This window comes from Musca vetustissima, unplaced genomic scaffold (assembly GCF_032173495.1).
Source record: "Musca vetustissima isolate MV318-11 ecotype Yass unplaced genomic scaffold, APGP_CSIRO_Mvet_v1 utg43710, whole genome shotgun sequence".
Taxonomy (NCBI): domain Eukaryota; kingdom Metazoa; phylum Arthropoda; class Insecta; order Diptera; family Muscidae; genus Musca; species Musca vetustissima.
Window position 1 is genome coordinate 56,945 of NW_026876092.1, and position 16,921 is coordinate 73,865.

At 40.6% G+C, this 16,921-nt stretch overlaps 1 protein-coding gene across 1 annotated transcript; it reads right to left on the minus strand.

Annotated features, from left to right (window-relative positions):
- Nucleotides 1-903: 903 nt before the first annotated feature.
- On the minus strand, nucleotides 904-14,140 carry LOC133338607 (B-cell lymphoma/leukemia 11B). Its single transcript, XM_061546773.1, has 5 exons — nucleotides 14,071-14,140; nucleotides 9,623-9,775; nucleotides 9,367-9,555; nucleotides 9,051-9,302; nucleotides 904-3,526 (listed from the first exon to the last, which is right to left on the minus strand). The coding sequence occupies exons 1-5, from the start codon at nucleotides 14,123-14,125 to the stop codon at nucleotides 1,020-1,022; spliced, it is 3,156 nt and encodes a 1,051-aa protein (XP_061402757.1). The 5' UTR covers nucleotides 14,126-14,140; the 3' UTR covers nucleotides 904-1,019.
- Nucleotides 14,141-16,921: the final 2,781 nt, after the last annotated feature.

Consider the following 16,921-nt stretch of genomic DNA (forward strand, 5'->3'; position numbering starts at 1 on the left):
GGTTGACCTCCTCCGGCCGGCCTAATTGACTCCCTTTTCATATGCCATAGGGATAAAAAGGATAAAACAATGTGATCGCAAACAAAATAGATAAATCAATTAATCAATAAACAACACAAAGGTAACGAACTAACGATAATAACGAGGATCACAAAACAAGATCTGCCAAAAGCAAACACTTACATGTCAGTCTTTTGGTGGGGATGCGTGAGTTTGAGGAAGGTGGAAGGTGAAGAATGGTATCTTCATTCGCCCATTCATACTAAAAACTAAGAATGTCATTCAATGCCTTCCACCAATGTGGGAGAGGCGAAAATGCATTTCCGTTACTAAAGTATTTAGATTTGTCTAAGGTTTCATTTAATTTTAAATATGATACAGTTACGATTACTACTTAATTCGATTTCACTGGATTACACTGGAGAATAATTTTAGCTAGGTTTCTTTATTTTGGATAGGATAGGAGAATGGAATGAAGACAAACGATTTAACGCCGACAGGTGAGTATGTCTTCGGCCAATTCTGCTGAAGGTGGAGGAGCACAACAGAGATAGATTCAGAGAGAGACGACGGATGTATTGCTTTGGTATACGTGGCGGCGGTCGTGCGGTGTGGTGTCGACAAGGATGATAATGATTGCAGCAGCATTTACACTAGATGTCCTGACGAAGACGGTGGTGGGCTGAGAGATTTATGTACAAACGCGCAGGAAGGATCATTCTTTTTAAAAGAGACCTCTGGGTTTGGTGGTAATAAAGGTATTCACAATATGCGACATTATTATTACTATTATTTACACGGATCATTCCAACTATATTTTTCGAAGTCTATCTTTAGAAGATACGTGATAACATTCGGTTCACAGTCGGGAGGGGATGTTGATGCTGGTGGTGATGATGATGATGCTGAGCATGCGTTAGTAGGTGATGCGATTGTTCTTGCTGGTGCGGTGGCCGTGGCGGAAGAACTGCATTGGGCGAATTGAAGCAACTGGTCGTGTTGTTCCAGTTTGAGTAAAGTCATGCCTCGTGTTTCAGTGAAATGGCGTGTTGTGATGAAAGACTTGTCGACGCGTTCGAATCGTTGTCGCCAATACTGCTGGGGAGGGACATGGAGCCGGGACCTAGACTGAACTGTGGTGGGTAGGAAGCGTTGCTCGGCGGTGATAGTTGCTGAGTATTGGGCAAATGATTTTGTAGTTGTACGGCTGCTGCAGCCTGGGCTGCGGCGACGGCGTTCGCAGCATTTGCTGCGGCCACTTTTCCCTGGTTAACCACACATTTGCGCATGTGTTTCTCCAACGTGGAGGGAACACTGAAAGGCATATCACAGAAACGACAGCGGTACACATCCTTGCCCATGCGACCATGTGTCTTCATGTGACGTGTCAGCTTGGAACTTTGGGCGCAAGCATAAGAGCAAAGCTCACATTTGTATGGCTTCTCGCCTGTGTGGCTTCGGCGATGTACGGTGAGATTTGAACAGTTTTTGAAGACCTTACCGCAGAATTCACAGGTGTCGTTACGTTGCCTACTTTCTTTTTTCATTAGAGAATTCTGAGCCAGTAAAGAATTCGCCGAACCCAAACCTAGTGGTTTCAGTTTTAAATTCTCAAACAGTGCGTCATTGCGATGTAGGGCCTGCATGTTCCACCAGTCATTGCCGTCCATTTTCATGCGTTTCGAAATTTCAAAAGGGTTTTGGAAGGGATTAAAGATGGGAACTTGTGAGGCCTGTGAGCTCCCATCTTGTTGGACTGGCTTTTGAAACATGTTTTTGGCAAATTCTTCGCGTAAACGCAATGCTGCGGGGAATCCATTCATTTTGTCATTCATTTGGTGCATTGGTGAACTGGTGGCATTATTATTGTCGATGTCTTTGGAAATGTGTTTGTAATTGCCGGATTCTTGTAGAGCTTGTTTGTATGCCTCCGAGTATTGTGCAATGTTCGACAATCCAAACTTGTCCATTAGTTCACCAACTAATGACGTGGGACCAGTCGATCCCTTTGGACTGTCACTCTTTAAATCCATTCGGTTGTTGCTGACACTTAGATCTTCTGCTTCATAGTCAATTTCATCCTGATCCTGGTCTTCCAAATCCTCGTCATCCTCTTCCATGGCGTCTTCGTCAACATTTTCCTCGGTATCCTGCTCGACATCTGACTCTCCTTCATTAGTTTCTGCGGATTCAGCATTACTATGTCCGTCCTCGGCAGGACTTCGATGTACACGCATATGCTTCATGAGCTTTTGAATATGTGAGCATTCAAATTCACATGCTGTACACTTGTATGGCTTCTCGCCGGTGTGTGTGCGCTGGTGGATAATAAGACTGTTTTCGAAACGGAATTTCTTATCGCAAAACGAACATGTGAAGACCGACACATTTGCTGCTGATTCCTGGCTGGGCTTAGTCGGGGGTGTTGACGCTGATCGGGGCGTACTGTTGATGAGTGCACCATTTTCTCCAGTTAATGTTTCACTCTTCTCGGGAGGGGTCAATGAATGTGGACGAGTATTATTTGTGACTGGAGTGGGAGGAAGTTGATGAGAGGGAGATGGGCTCGCAAAATGCGGCGATTGCTTTTGTCGTGGACTCGGCGAGCTCGAGTTAACAATATTTCCAGCTCCAGGACTCGTTGTTCCTGCAAGCTGACGCAATCGCTGCGAGTAAAAATCCATTTGGGGCTCAATGTTCATGGAATTATTAGTTTGGACTCCGGCGTTTGAGTTCTGCTGACCGGGTATAAGAGGAAGTGCAACGGGAGTTGTTGAACCGCGTTGACTACTATTTGAAGATGGTGGTCGTGGTTCCACAACTCCTCCCGTAGGCACCGCGGAACTTTGATTGAACTGGTTCGTTGGGGTGTGAGGAGTGGCCAAGGAATTGGCTGCAGCAACCGCGGCCGCAGCTAAATTCAGACCATGGTGGCGGAACTGTTCAGATACTAGTTGTTCCATGCGATAATGTTCGGCATGAGGTCGTGAAAAAAGAGGATTGACTCCAGGAACTACTTGTGCCTGACCAAGTCCGGGCGGAAGAGGCATTCTGAGCAAATTGAATGGATTTGAAGAATGCATTTCCGGTGGTGGCAATAACGGATGATGGCGCATACCAGCTGCAGCAGCTGCCGCCAAATTCTGAGCATTTTGCATAGCCGTCAAATTTGATTGGTGCTGTTGCTGTTTTTGCTGTTCTGCCACAGCGGCAGCAGCAGCCACAGCAGCCGCTCTATGTTGTAACTGCTGTTGTATTTGCTGTTGGTTGTTGTTGCTGTTATTTACAATGGGTGACGCAGTACATATGGAATTATTAGCACTGTTGTTATTTGAACTATTACTGCTCAAGTTGTTCTGTTCATGCTGACCACCAGACATACCATCGCTCGACGACTGGCTAACATCTCCCAACAGTGTTGTTTCTACGTAGATCTTGACGCCATGTGAATGCTGTACGTGCTGAATTAAACGCCAGGCTGAGCTGTATCTCGTATTGCACGTTGAACATGTGTAATTGCTGGGCTCTGAAAGTAAAAAGGAAAAAAATCGAAATTGAGAATAAATTCATTTGTAAGTGATGATAAAGTTAGCAAAAGATCAAAATGTGAAACAAAAGAAAATCACACAGGCCATACTGACTTCCCACAGACTGAACGACTATCGTCATTGTTTTATGCAAATTATTTGCTCAACCTATCCCTAAATTAAGCACTCCAACAATCCATACGAGATTTCATTAATATAATTAATAGTGTGCGAAAACGCAATCCGCTGCTGCACTCATGTAGCTTAAAACACACACACGCACAACCACGCGACAATCAATGTGCGCCACAACAAAAGCGCACCTTCAACCATGGAGATGCGAATCGTCGTCGGTGTACAATCATGCCGTATGTTTATGCAGCCATCACTGTTTGCTATTCCAGTGCTTGTTCAATTGCTGTTCATCTTCGTTCGTACCTTCCCGCCGCCTTAAGTATTTTTATTAATTTTTTATTACATCTCTGTATTTTGTTGTTTTTGTTCATGGGCCGAGATGCATGCATTATGAATGAATCTTAGGTGCGGACCGTCGACGCTCCATTCTGTGTGGGCCGCAACAAAGATTCCCAATAACATTTAAAGTCGGCTAACATTTAGTCATTGTTGTCGTCGTCGACGTTCGCGTATTCGTTTGTGTCTTCGTCGTCTTCATTGATGTATGTAAGTAAGCATTCCCTCTTGCCCATATGGCTTCGAATCTGAGCATTTACTTATTTAGACAATATCAGTAGTGTGGAAGTTCGCCAGAATAAACGTCACGCAACACACCTTGATTTCCGAGATCTATGCTGGGCAAGACTCATTCAGAGTACATGGAAGACAATTATAGCGCATATGGATGGAATTGTCTTCAACCCACAGTGTGGCATAGAGTAACAGCAACACGGCATTACACGAGAACAATACATACCGCATTTCCGTTTTCCCCAACCATACGAGCCAAACTTCGCATTACAGTAGCAAAATCAAACATTATCAACAAAGTGACAATGTGGCCGAGCCTATCCCTTCCGTCTTCATATTGCGCCCATGAGTGGCCCGGGAGGAGTGTTGGTGACGAAAGCCAAAACCATAAGATTTTGGCCGATGCTACGCATACAAATGACCGCCATTGGATGCCATAGCTTAGCAAAATTGTCTAAGCGGAACGAATGCCTATAAAAAAGCATTTTAAATAATCAACACGACATCGACAGCAACATCCACAACAGAACCCCAAATATACATCCCTTCCATTTTTTGTCCCATATGTGGTTATTTGGTATGTAAGTCCCATTTGTGGTCTCTCAAATGAATGTCCATGTACGACATTATTGCACTAGATGAGACACTGAGAGCCTTACTACTATCATGAAGGCAACACCAACACGACGAGGGAAGCAATAACCACGAGGCTTGGTGTTTACGCGTCTAATTTGATGGCATCGCCATGTGTTACTCGGAATGAAAAATTGCAAATTCTGTACCATTCGATTAAGAATGAAATTCGCAATTTAAACAAAAAACCAAGAGAAACTGTAGCAATTTAAAAAATAAATAAATTTCCCATGTAACGGGCCGCACGTAGAACAAATCATCACTTTCACCCGACCACAATAGCAACCCCCTGAACGATTTTTTCACCAACAGGAGGGGGTTGTAAGATTACAATTTAAAATTTACGTGCCTATAAGCGTTTCTAAAAAACGCCAACGTGTTATCTCAAGTCTTACATGAACAGCTGCGTGGAGATGCAATGGTCACAGATAATGACAGTAAGGACGCATACATACATTCATATGAAAGCCAGCATATGCATATCAAATAACCTTTGGAAGCACAGGAGTGATATTGAGTTATGTACTTCATTTTTAACGAAGGATCGCTGCTAGATCACGATTCTATCGATACTCTTCCACAAACGTATATGAATACAAATGCAAATGACGGCGAATTATACAACTAATCCTCAGAAACAATAACAACAACTAAAAAATACAACTTCCTGGCTTGGTTGTTTGCGACCTACCTACCCGGATAAGTGGTAAGGGTTGAACGACAACAACAGAAGGGGTTAAGCGAGCAGTTTGTGGCGTGTGTAGAAGTTTCACTTTTACTTTTTCTTATTAATTTTCCACAAAAAATGAATTAAATTTACGCCAAAAATAGATAATAATGGACGATCTCGCTGTCGTCTTTGGCGCAATTTGTCGCATGCCTAGCACGAGCCGAATGTTTGCCTGATAACCGCTGCACAGGAAGTTCGATACATACACATGATAAACTAAGAGAGTATTTGTTAGCAGACGGGCGACATCGCGGCGACTTACGGTCTGCTGCATTTACAGAGGACCGAGCTTGTTGTATTATGCACGATGAAGAAGAAAATGTCATTTGGGTCTCTCTGCAGGAGCTCAGTCCCAGTAAGATTATTGCCATCCTTTCGCCTATAACAAATCTACATTTCTGGTAACAGATTGAGACCACTAACATGTGAGCCAAAGCTCTCGTACATTCACATGTGTATATGCAGATTCCTTATTATTTGCAAAACAATATTTAAATGTTGACTACAGATACAACAAACACAACGACAAGGATATGCTGCTTTTGGCAGCTCAAGACAACGTAAGCAAAGAAACAGCAACCCTTTGAAAACAACGGCCAAGATAACAGCGAGCGTCCACAGTAGTACACCCCCATTCCACTTATATGCCTCACAGGGGATAAGTGACCGCATTTGACAAGAAAGCCATAAACAAAACAATTGGCCGCCCGCTGATATGTTGTCAAAACCCTTCAGTTCATGATGTGATAATAATGTCTGTTCACTCTTTGCTTGCTTTGGCTCGTTGCTTGCTCACCAGCAGTTTTCTTCATTCATCCATCCATCCATCTCGAACAAGGATTTCGTCTATTTTTTAACATTTCATAATCTAGCAAACATGCTCCTTTCATTGCCTTTGCTTTCCAATTTTTGTGAATAATCCTCTCACTCCAGACAACAAAGGACGTTACAAAGAAAAAAAGTGTTACAGGCATACACACGCACGTATAATGTGGGCAAGCCAAGACGTTAGATACGTGAACTTGCATAATCAGAGAATGGATACATGAATGTATATTATCCCTTAAAAGTATCCGAATGTCCCTCTTAATGCTGTTTAAGTCGATACCCGCCTATCGCTCACTCCAACCGAAAGAAGAGCTTGAATGAATGGCCAGATATTCTAAACTCATCAGATTTAGCCTTTTTACCTGCTGGCCTGCCTTCTAAAGCGACATTTCCTATGTGTGTATGTGTTTGTGTGTGTGAGCGTGTATAACAAGCAACCCCACCTGTCACTCGACAATCGGATAAACCCTTTTTGATTATATTTATACTGGGGTCATGTGTATGTCGCATATGTTCGTCAGATCCGATTTTCAGTTTTTTATTCGCTTCGTCAGTTTTCAATACGGCAAGCATGACATTTTGCGGATTACGTTCACGGCAAAGGTGAGGGGCGTTATGAAACAGCGATGGATTACAATTAGAGATGCCAAACTGACGGCCACTCGATGGAGCGGGGAAGGAAGGCATGTACGTATAATAAACATAATTACAATTGAAACCACAATTCATTTAAGCGATCTGATCTTCATCGTATCCAACGGAATAACAGTGACAATTGTCACTTTGACTGGCTACTTGACATGGAATTGTAATTACGCCGGAGTCATCATTGTGTGAATTCAGAACAAAACAATGAATGAAGAATGACATCATATGATGTCCTTTGCCATGTCAGGAATGGGAGTTGGTTTGTGAAAAGAAAGCGAGGTAGAGAGAAATTACATTTTCGTGTGTGAGCTTCTATAGGCACGAGGATGCGAATGATTGTATGTATATACACAAACAATTATCGAGCAAGCATGAAACGACAAACATAAACTTGACAACTACAACATGATAATACAAAACAAAAAATCAGCTTCAACTAATGGAATACAAAATAATACAAGAAAACAATGCTAACAAATACCAGTGCACACACATACACGTAGACATCACAAACTCTGGCGTATGTGTCGGTCCTTTGGTTTTCTTATCAAAACTGAAAGTGATTCAGCTTCAAGAAAGAAGTTTTAAGAATGCCAGAATCAGCAGCAGCAGCAGTCAAAGCAAACGTCCAAGCAAGAGTTGATTAAAAACCCACGGCAGTTGGAGATCTACTTTAAGGTTTGGTATGTGGTTTCCCTTTGGCCAACTCCAACCAACTCTTAAGTGTCTTCAATTGAAGGTCAGCCAAGCAAGAATGTAATGACAATCGAAGAACTGAAAACAATGGGACTCGGATAAACACGTACTCTTCCTTGCACACACAACTACGTAAACTTGTGTGGAGATTTATTCAAGTCCGTTGTGTTGGCATGTCTGTACAATGCACGCTTTCTTCTCATACCGTTAAGCTTTTCTTTACTAACTAGACCTTTTTGTCCCGACAATTGTTCCAATTCTTGACGAATCATTTTTGCGCAATTTACTTTTCATTATTTGACGTATTAGTTTACACAACCCTTTCAGCGTCAATGTAAGTGACTATTCAAAGCATAATAGATGAGTGCCCGTCCACTGACGTATGCCGACACAAGTCGAGCGTGTGTCCATATTTTCTAAGAAAACAGGGACACATTTTAATGTTTTTTTACTGACCCCTTGACCAAAATCCTATGACGCCCAGTTGTTTGACCAGTCATTTCAAATGGATTTTCATTTAACTTTGTGTCTGTTAACATGGACAAAGGTGTAAAATGTTAAAGGTCAGCGAGAAGCTTGTCAAAATATTATCAGGGAAGGGTCAGTTCCCTACTTCTACACAGCCAGCATCCGTGTCATATATGCTCGAATGACCACTCTTTGCTGTTGAGGAATTTATTTGCCTCCCTTTGTGCTGTGTGTGCTGTTTATTAGCGCAAGTAAAGGGTTGAAATTTGCTATTCATTTTTTACGTTGATTTGTGTACCGGAAATGTTTGATTTTCAATGTCAAGAATTTCATTTAGGTTTGCTTTAATTGCGAATTTTCCACAAAAACCCGAATGCAGGCACAATAATGGATGAGTGGACGAAAGGTCATGTAGCGAAAGGCATGTTGATGCCAGCTTATCTTAGGGCTTTTGTTTGAGTTGACATCAACGGTTATGAGGCAATAAGGCAAAGTTCCGTGAACGCTTTGATGTTGATAATGGATGGACCGGTATTTATTCATTCGTGCTTTTTATCAATGGATTTTTGCTTTTGGTCAGAAATGACATTGTGTCCGGGTAAAATATGTTTTGCATTGCAGTTTGTAGCAATGATGTTGGGGCACACATGCCAACGGAGCACGGATACATAAAAGTCTGAGCCACTATTGGCCTCGAGGTCTGTAGATACCCATCACCGGCAAATGTGCCAAAGCGTGGGTTATGGTCATTGTGGAATTTTAATTAAATTATAGAAAGGCATTGTCACCTGGCGGAGAAAATAATGAATGCTTACCTGTTTGCAGTGTATTTGATTCAGCATCGATGAACTCGATTTTGGGGCGTTTAGTCTTTGGCTGGCAATCGTCATCGTTGTCGTTGATGTTATCATTGTTGGTGCTATTGTGACACTCAACTGCTTCAGTATTACAATCATCGCGATCAAGTTCCTGCTTGATAGATGTGGTTATAGTCGGTAGTTCCTCGGTCGACGAAGTTGAGGTTTTGGTATTTTCTGTTGCATCCATGGGTGTGGTATTGTCATTTTCTGTATAATACAAATGTATAATTTGAGAGGTGCTATTATTTGGGGTTTGGTCTACTCTACTTACCGTCTACTAGTCTTTTGGGTGTACTTGAGGCACCGTCGGCTAACATGTCCGCTGGACTTGGCGGTGGTGTATGAATGCGGGATCCACCCGTTGTTTTGCGTACATTAATAGGTGCCGAAACCGATGGCCTACGATTGACAACACCTAGCGGCCTGCCATCTTCGGTATCGGCTCTATCGTTCGAAGGACCTGAGAAATACAACATAAGTTAAATAAACAGCTACGCAAATGGAGAGACCCATTTTTTGGAACATACCTTGATTTGAACATTGTCCATAGTTTTCCTTGTTACATTGCAGAACTTTGTGCTGTATAAATTTGACTATGTCGGAGAGGGCAAAAGTCTTTTGGCAGGCACCACATGTAAGTATATCCTGAGCTGTGGCATCACCTTCGGTGGAATCTGAATCTGAAAAAACAATCCAAAAAAGCACCATTAGTTGAAATGCTACTAATACAATGACAGATGTAGATAGATATCCACGACAAAACAATATACACAACAACATAGAGACTTGACTGTCTGCCATGTAACCCATAATAAATTATTCAATAAATTTTATCTTAATACGCTTATGGCCTGACCTCTAAATTGCCAATTACCAACAAACGAAAGAAATTTCCATCACATAAAACTGGCATAAACATATGAATATTTCCAATTTGGTGTTTGGCTGTTGGGCGTCTTTCAGTCTCACGCCACCACACTGGCGGGCTTTATGGTTAAACTCAATTTATAGCATGGCATTTACGCTTTATCCTTAAATACACATGCTCCCAGAACTAAACTAGCGTTTTCGGTTAATGTCTCACAATAAATTTGCAAGATGCGTGCAAGTAATTAATTCCCCGCAAATACTTGTATTGATTTGCTTTGCTTGCTGGTAATGAGATGCAAACTTGTGATGTTGGAGTGCCAAGGGCCGTAGCAAATAGTTGCTGCACCTCCCTCCCTCGCATTCCTCAGCGATTTAATCCTCTGCCCAGCCCATTAAAACCAAACCAATTTACCCTGCGGAAATTTATTCATAACATTGCCACAAACAATCAAATACACACACACACATCCGACCATATCACCAGATCGTTGTCATAACACAAAGGCGACATTGGAAGGTGTTTGTTTGTAGCCGGTCCAAACAGTAGCAAATAAATATTGGCCAAACTTATAAATTCCAATCAATGTTTATTAATGGACAATTTGCCCAATATCTAGTGTGATATGCTAAAACACTTCGTCCCTTTCATTCCATTGTTTGTGTATTTGGGATAGATGAATGGATGAGTGCGTATGTGGGAAAGGGGGTGGTTGAACTGTCCTGTTTGTTGGTTTCATGTCCTTTTTCGTCGTCGTCGTATCTTCGCACTTCGGGGCATGTGTAGGTCTGTATGTGTTAACATCGCATAACTCTATAAACACAATTTCCGCAAAGTTTTCCTACAGCTCTGAAGTCTTTGTTTGACTTTGGGTTTAATACTTGTGTCCACATTAAGCAGGCCGATCCCCAGACAAAGGCAAGGGAGACATCGAAGATGGCCCAACATATGTAAAAGTTTTGTCATTTTGATCCCATGATTGGCCCCATATCTAAGGGAGAACACATTGGCCACATATCCATGCTTCATAAAAAAAACTAAACGCACACAAACAAACATACTGACCAACATGATACACCCAATTTATGTGCCCACGCAAATAAAACAAGGATAACCGCATTAAAAAAGCGTAACAATAATCCAGTTGTCAATTAGGTGATGTATAACAACAACACGAACAAACACTAAGGAATTATGGACAATGATTATCAATAAAAAACGACAACACAAAAAGATATAAACGATGTTCTTCCACAACATTCATATAAGTCCGGACATACGGATGAACAAACGGACATACAATTTGATACCCTGAAGCTGTGCGGTCGGTCTGCAGTGGCCATTGTTTTTTCTATGAGGTTGGTTTTTTGTTGATTGTGTGTCGGTGTAAATTGCCATATCCTGGGGGTGACAAAAAGGGAACGTAGAACGCAAAAAAAATATATAGTTGACTTATTAATTCCTGATTGACTGGGATGAGCCCAACAATTCAGTTTGTCCGTCAGTTAGCAATATGTTCCGGGGATTGTGTTTTTATTAGTTAAGGTTTATTATCATCATGTTTTTGGTGATTATTGTTTTATTTTTTTCCAAAAAAAGGACACAGCCACAACATGAAAACTCAATTGAATGTACACCCGCAGCTAGCTGTTTTTTTTTTGTGCGTGTGTGTCTGTTATGAGGCATTTTTTATTGATTGGGTGTTAAATAGCCAGAAGATATAGCGGTCACCAATTCGTTCATAACATATTGATAACAAGTAAGAGGATGCCTTTGCTGTCAAGTGAGACAGACTAATTAAATATAACATTCCCTGTTTAGGTGGCACTCTGACCAATGGACAGCCTAATTGTAAATGTTGTTGCATGTGTTGGTGGATAGCCACATTGATTGGCTGAAGACACACAGGAATACTGGGCACATTCACTAGCAGGTAGAACAGAGGTGCGATTTCAAAAGTAACCCCACCTACCAATAGAAAGAATGAGGCGGACAGTGGACACAGACTTGACAGTCAGGTTGTTTATTCGTAACCAATAAATGTGCCAACCGCAGCTGATGGCTGACAATTTTGTGTATATGTCAAATGTCAGCTGGCCACTTAACTCTTTTGGTGTCGGAGCTCTGTAACGCATTGAATTGCGTCGATTTGAATCAACCCTTTCACCCTCATAACGTCGCCAATATCTTTTGTTCGCATTGAATTGAACATTTGTTACGGCACTTCTAATGCGTGATATTAGCAACGATTACTGAGATTTGGCTATTGTGTCATTGTTTGCCGACTGACTGTTCAATTTACGATAGGTTAGCAAATGGGGCAGCTTACGTCGAAAGGTTTCAATATGAAATGTTGAAGTCAGCTGGTTTTGACTGTGTCATCTGCTGCCGGGAGTTCAGTTCAAATTCATATTGGCCTTTGGAAATATGTGTGTTTATTCGCTAAATCCCCACGTCATCCGCAAAGGGCTGTGCATGACGGAATGGCACAATTAATGCGTATCGATGTATTCTGCATCCAACATTTAATACAGTTTTATCGCCTTTGCCGATTAACATATTAATAGTTGGTCATAATCAAGCAGTAAGGACCAATTCATATGTGCATATGTCTGTGACATCATATTGATACACATTGTATTCAGTAGCGAGTGTTTCTTATTGCTCACTGGCGCCCCAAATATGATAACGAGATTACCAATAACGAATATTCAACGCTTGCTGCTTGTCAAGGCTCAAATTAATATTTTATTATTGTTGTAGATCATGATTTGTTTCTTCGTCATCTTCTTAGTCGGTGAAGTTGTCACAGCCGCATTCTTTAAATTGGACCACGACTAATTACTCCACGTACATGGATACGTCATCGTTTTAGACAGCTAGGAGTAAGTGCCTGATACAAAGAGCCACAGCTAGCGCTGTTTCTAGGCAGGTCAGAATAAACTATACACGTGAATAATCCATAAATTGAGCGAGTGTGTGTTGTCATACTCACATACCCACATAGCCAGTGAAGTCATTTATTTTATTTATTATTATTTGGCCAGATCCCATATTTAAACGAACCTATATTTATTGTTGTCTTATAAATACACAACGGACCGAACAACAACATGTGAAATAAAATATCAAGTATATCTCAAAAACACAGACGGACGGACATTGAGTTCTCCCCTGCTCGATAAACGAACGAACAGAATGAAATATAAACGACTGTGCAAATATTTGTCGCAGCGGCCAAGACTTTAAAACCATTTGTACGTTTGGTAGCGGAATGGAGGGAGCATGATTACCTATTTCCCAGTGTAATCCGTCTCAACAAACCAGGCTTAACATAACAAAAGTTGTAGTGGGGCACCGATATATATCACTTATCAGTGGTTCGTTGGATTATTCTAACGCAACTACGTGAAATGTGGAAATGCCTAACTTGCTGATTCACATTGGGATTTTTGCCCTGATCAAGGCATTTTACATACTGTGCATGTTGCTGATAGTGAGTGCTCCCCTTCGAACACCTCCTAGTCTACTATAGGTATAGCGGTAACTGCGTTTTACTCCGCAATCCGTTATCAGACGGTTATTTTGTTGGTTTGTGGTATATTTAAGCATATCAGGGGCATGCATATGCCCCATCCCGGCTGTACATGGGCTTGGATATTTGGGTTAAACACCTTTGCGATATGTGAGTGTTCGTTAGTGTGTGTGCTTAAAGCGAACCGGTGCGTCCAAGCTAAATGTCACAGATAACACCACCCGCATACAGCTGACAAGTCTTATGCAAATAAACGACTTTGTGGTACTCTACTTTAGATAGCTAGAGTAAACCGAGTATGTGGGGAGGGTGCCGACAATGTGACGATACACAGTATTTACCTGATAAGACACTATTACGAGTTCAGATATTCCTATGCTCTGAATTCGTTCCAAATGGTCATTGGACAAACACACAGTCACATGAAACGTAAACAAATTAGTTCACGTTGAATTAGATAAAAATTGTATCAACATACAGAACTTGGGTCTTTGTCGTTGCGGCATTTAAGCTTGCTAACCCGCAATTACTTTGAAATTAGCACAGTGGACATATACATTTATGTAACTTACGACTCAGTGAGCGAAATCCTTGATCCTCGCTTATGGAAAGCATTTTGGTGTACATTTTTGCATAAATATAATCACTCTCACGATAGTCACGCGCGATACGTTTTAGAATAATATAAAATTTACAAAATATTTAGTCTCTTTATTCGCACTGTTCAACACAATATTCCTTATTTGCTTAGATTTTGTTTTCAATAATTGTTTCTGGTGTAATTTGCTTCACTATTTCTAATAGTTTTTATGGGTTATTCGTCGTTTGATATTTGTAAAAATCACGCTTATTATTTCTTTTGTTTTTTTCTTCAATTCTGTTATAAGTGATTGTACAGATAGTGGTTCTTTGCCGAGTGTCGAGTGTGTTCACCCCACAAAGACTTCACGTGGACTGACGATAGAGTTTCATTCACGATGCCTTGACGGTCCTGTTGACTATTTTTGACGGTGGCTGAGACTCACACGCACAGTGTGGCTGACCCTACATTAGAAAAACAAAATAAAATAAAAAAAATGTGAGTCCTCACCAATACATACTCACTCACAAAACGACATAGACCTTCTAATGTGATACTCTCCCTTATTTCATACCCATTTACCATGATCTCTGGCCAATGCACACACACACACACTTGAGTAGTGCGTTACACACAAATCGATGTGAGTGGATTTGCTACAAATCAAAGCCTAAGGGGGATGAAATTTTGAATTCTACATGAAATTCTTATGTTGAGCAATGCTCTGCCGCAGCGCAATTATTGACCACTTTCAGTAGTGATGCTGTGTGTTTAGACTCAAAATTCAAATAGGATTTTGAAGACATCGAGGCGTTTTTCTCAAGAAGCAAATTTAGTGCGCAATTGCCTAGTTTTTGTTTTGTGGATCAATCTGTTTCTTTTGTACACAGCTAGTCTGGCGCATCAGCGTCGTATTCAAAGGGTTTGAAAAATTTCAGAGGATTACCATTTATACATAAGTTTAATTTTTTACTCAACACAATCGTGCATATGTATTATACTTGTTGCAAGACACAATTGCAACAATTCGTTAATATATCTGATTATTTTCGTTTTAACTATTTTACTATTTTATTTTGTCTATTGTATGTCCTGTATATACTTTGATTCCAAGTGTTACGATCTGTGGGGCACAAGTTGTAATGCAAATACATATTATATAAATAATATCAATCAATCGTTTTTGATCAGGGCTCTTTGTTCCTGAGCAAAACTCTGCACATTGCCTAAATGATTTTTCCTCGGACTCCCGGACATGTTTTGTTGTATGACTAAATTTAGCAAGACGTAAACAAGCTGATCCGTACACAAAAATAGACTTGACATATTTGTGTATCTTTAGTCATTCACTAATCAGGACAATCCAGGATTTGAATGGATTCATGAACACAACATTGCTGTGCTATGTGATGTCATATACATAGACCCAAATAGACAGACATTTGAATTCGGACACAATTGAACTAAATCGTAGAGCATATTTCATTGTTTGACTCCTGTTTATGATGAAGGGCCATGTCTGCCCTCTTCAAAATTAGACGACTTTGTCAATAACAGGAAATGTGTACTGCCTCCAAGATTTCAGAGTTATCAATACATCTGAATCAATGTTTTCAAGTGCTAAGAAATTGGAGCTCTGTTATTTTCTGTTTCCTTACATGCGAAGTATAGAATGTGGACCAAAAACACACAGAATACCCCTATTGTTGGTGGACGAGGTGGGAAATTTTTCGACGTTCTTCACATTTCTTTTAAAAATTTTTGGATGCTTTCTACTTATATTACTGTGTGGCGTTACAGCAAGCGAGTGAACCTAATAATAGTAAAAAAACAACAAACTCACACAGACCGACTCATTGTTTCACAGCTTGATATGCATGCAGATCGTTTATTGTCTTCGGGATAGGTTTCTTTGTTTCGTTTAGCGTTTTGTTTTCTTAGTTTTTTTTTATTAGGATGACGACTACCCATCGTTACCCCTGAGAATGTGCGCAGACGCTGTGTGAGCAAAAAAAAAAAAAATAAAAAAAACTACATAAGCAACCAACTCATCATCTATTTTATTCCTGTGTTACCCTTGACAGTTTTTTATTATTAAGATTTTCAATTAATAATGGGACGAAATAAGAAGCCACGAACAGCAAAGCTACATAATGGACATGTATGATTTGAAAAAGGATGCTGCTAATGTCCTGAAACTAAATTCCTCAGCAAACGTTTATTTTCTTTTTGCAAGGACCTCAGACAGTGCCCATGTGTCTAGGATATTCTTGTAAGAGGGACCATTCACATGTGTATGAGTATGAGTATGGCTGTGTGTGCGGGCATAATAGCGCATTTGTAACCCCTTGCATAATTTGAGGACCCCTCTGTTATTGTACGTGTTTATCCTTGCGAATCCTAAATATTGCATTTCTTTTGTTTGCTATTTTTTAGGGATCAATGTTTTTTATGATTTCCTTTGTATGCTATTTTTTGGCAATGTATCGCCAAGGAGAAGACAATCACGAGATGGCTCATAAAGAAATTGCGTTACACACGGGCATACATGTACAAAATCTCACCCCTCAGAATGTGTTGACGTTGTGTTGTGGAATCGATTCACATAGAAGAAGATTCCAACAATAAGATCGAGAATGGATCTTAGAAAAGGACTACACACAAAATTATTACGAGTTTCGTCCGTTTTCAATCACATCCGTAACAACAACATATCCTAGGTAGTGGCAGTATTTTTTGCTTCGGTCCCATCCTACCTTTGTAACGGAATTTTTTATGCAAATATGCGTTTTTTATTTTCGTCCTACCACCACCAAAGACAACAAAGGTATGAAAATAGTTTT

Bases quoted from the DNA above. Each gene is read 5' to 3' on its own strand.
- LOC133338607 (XM_061546773.1), bottom strand. From the start codon at position 14,125: ATGTACACCAAAATGCTTTCCATAAGCGAGGATCAAGGATTTCGCTCA. The intron at 9,776-14,070 runs GTAAGTTACATA...TTGTTTTTTCAG, and splicing joins AGGATTTCGCTCACTGAGTC to ATTCAGATTCCACCGAAGGT. The intron at 9,556-9,622 runs GTATGTTCCAAA...TGTATTTCTCAG, and splicing joins TGGACAATGTTCAAATCAAG to GTCCTTCGAACGATAGAGCC.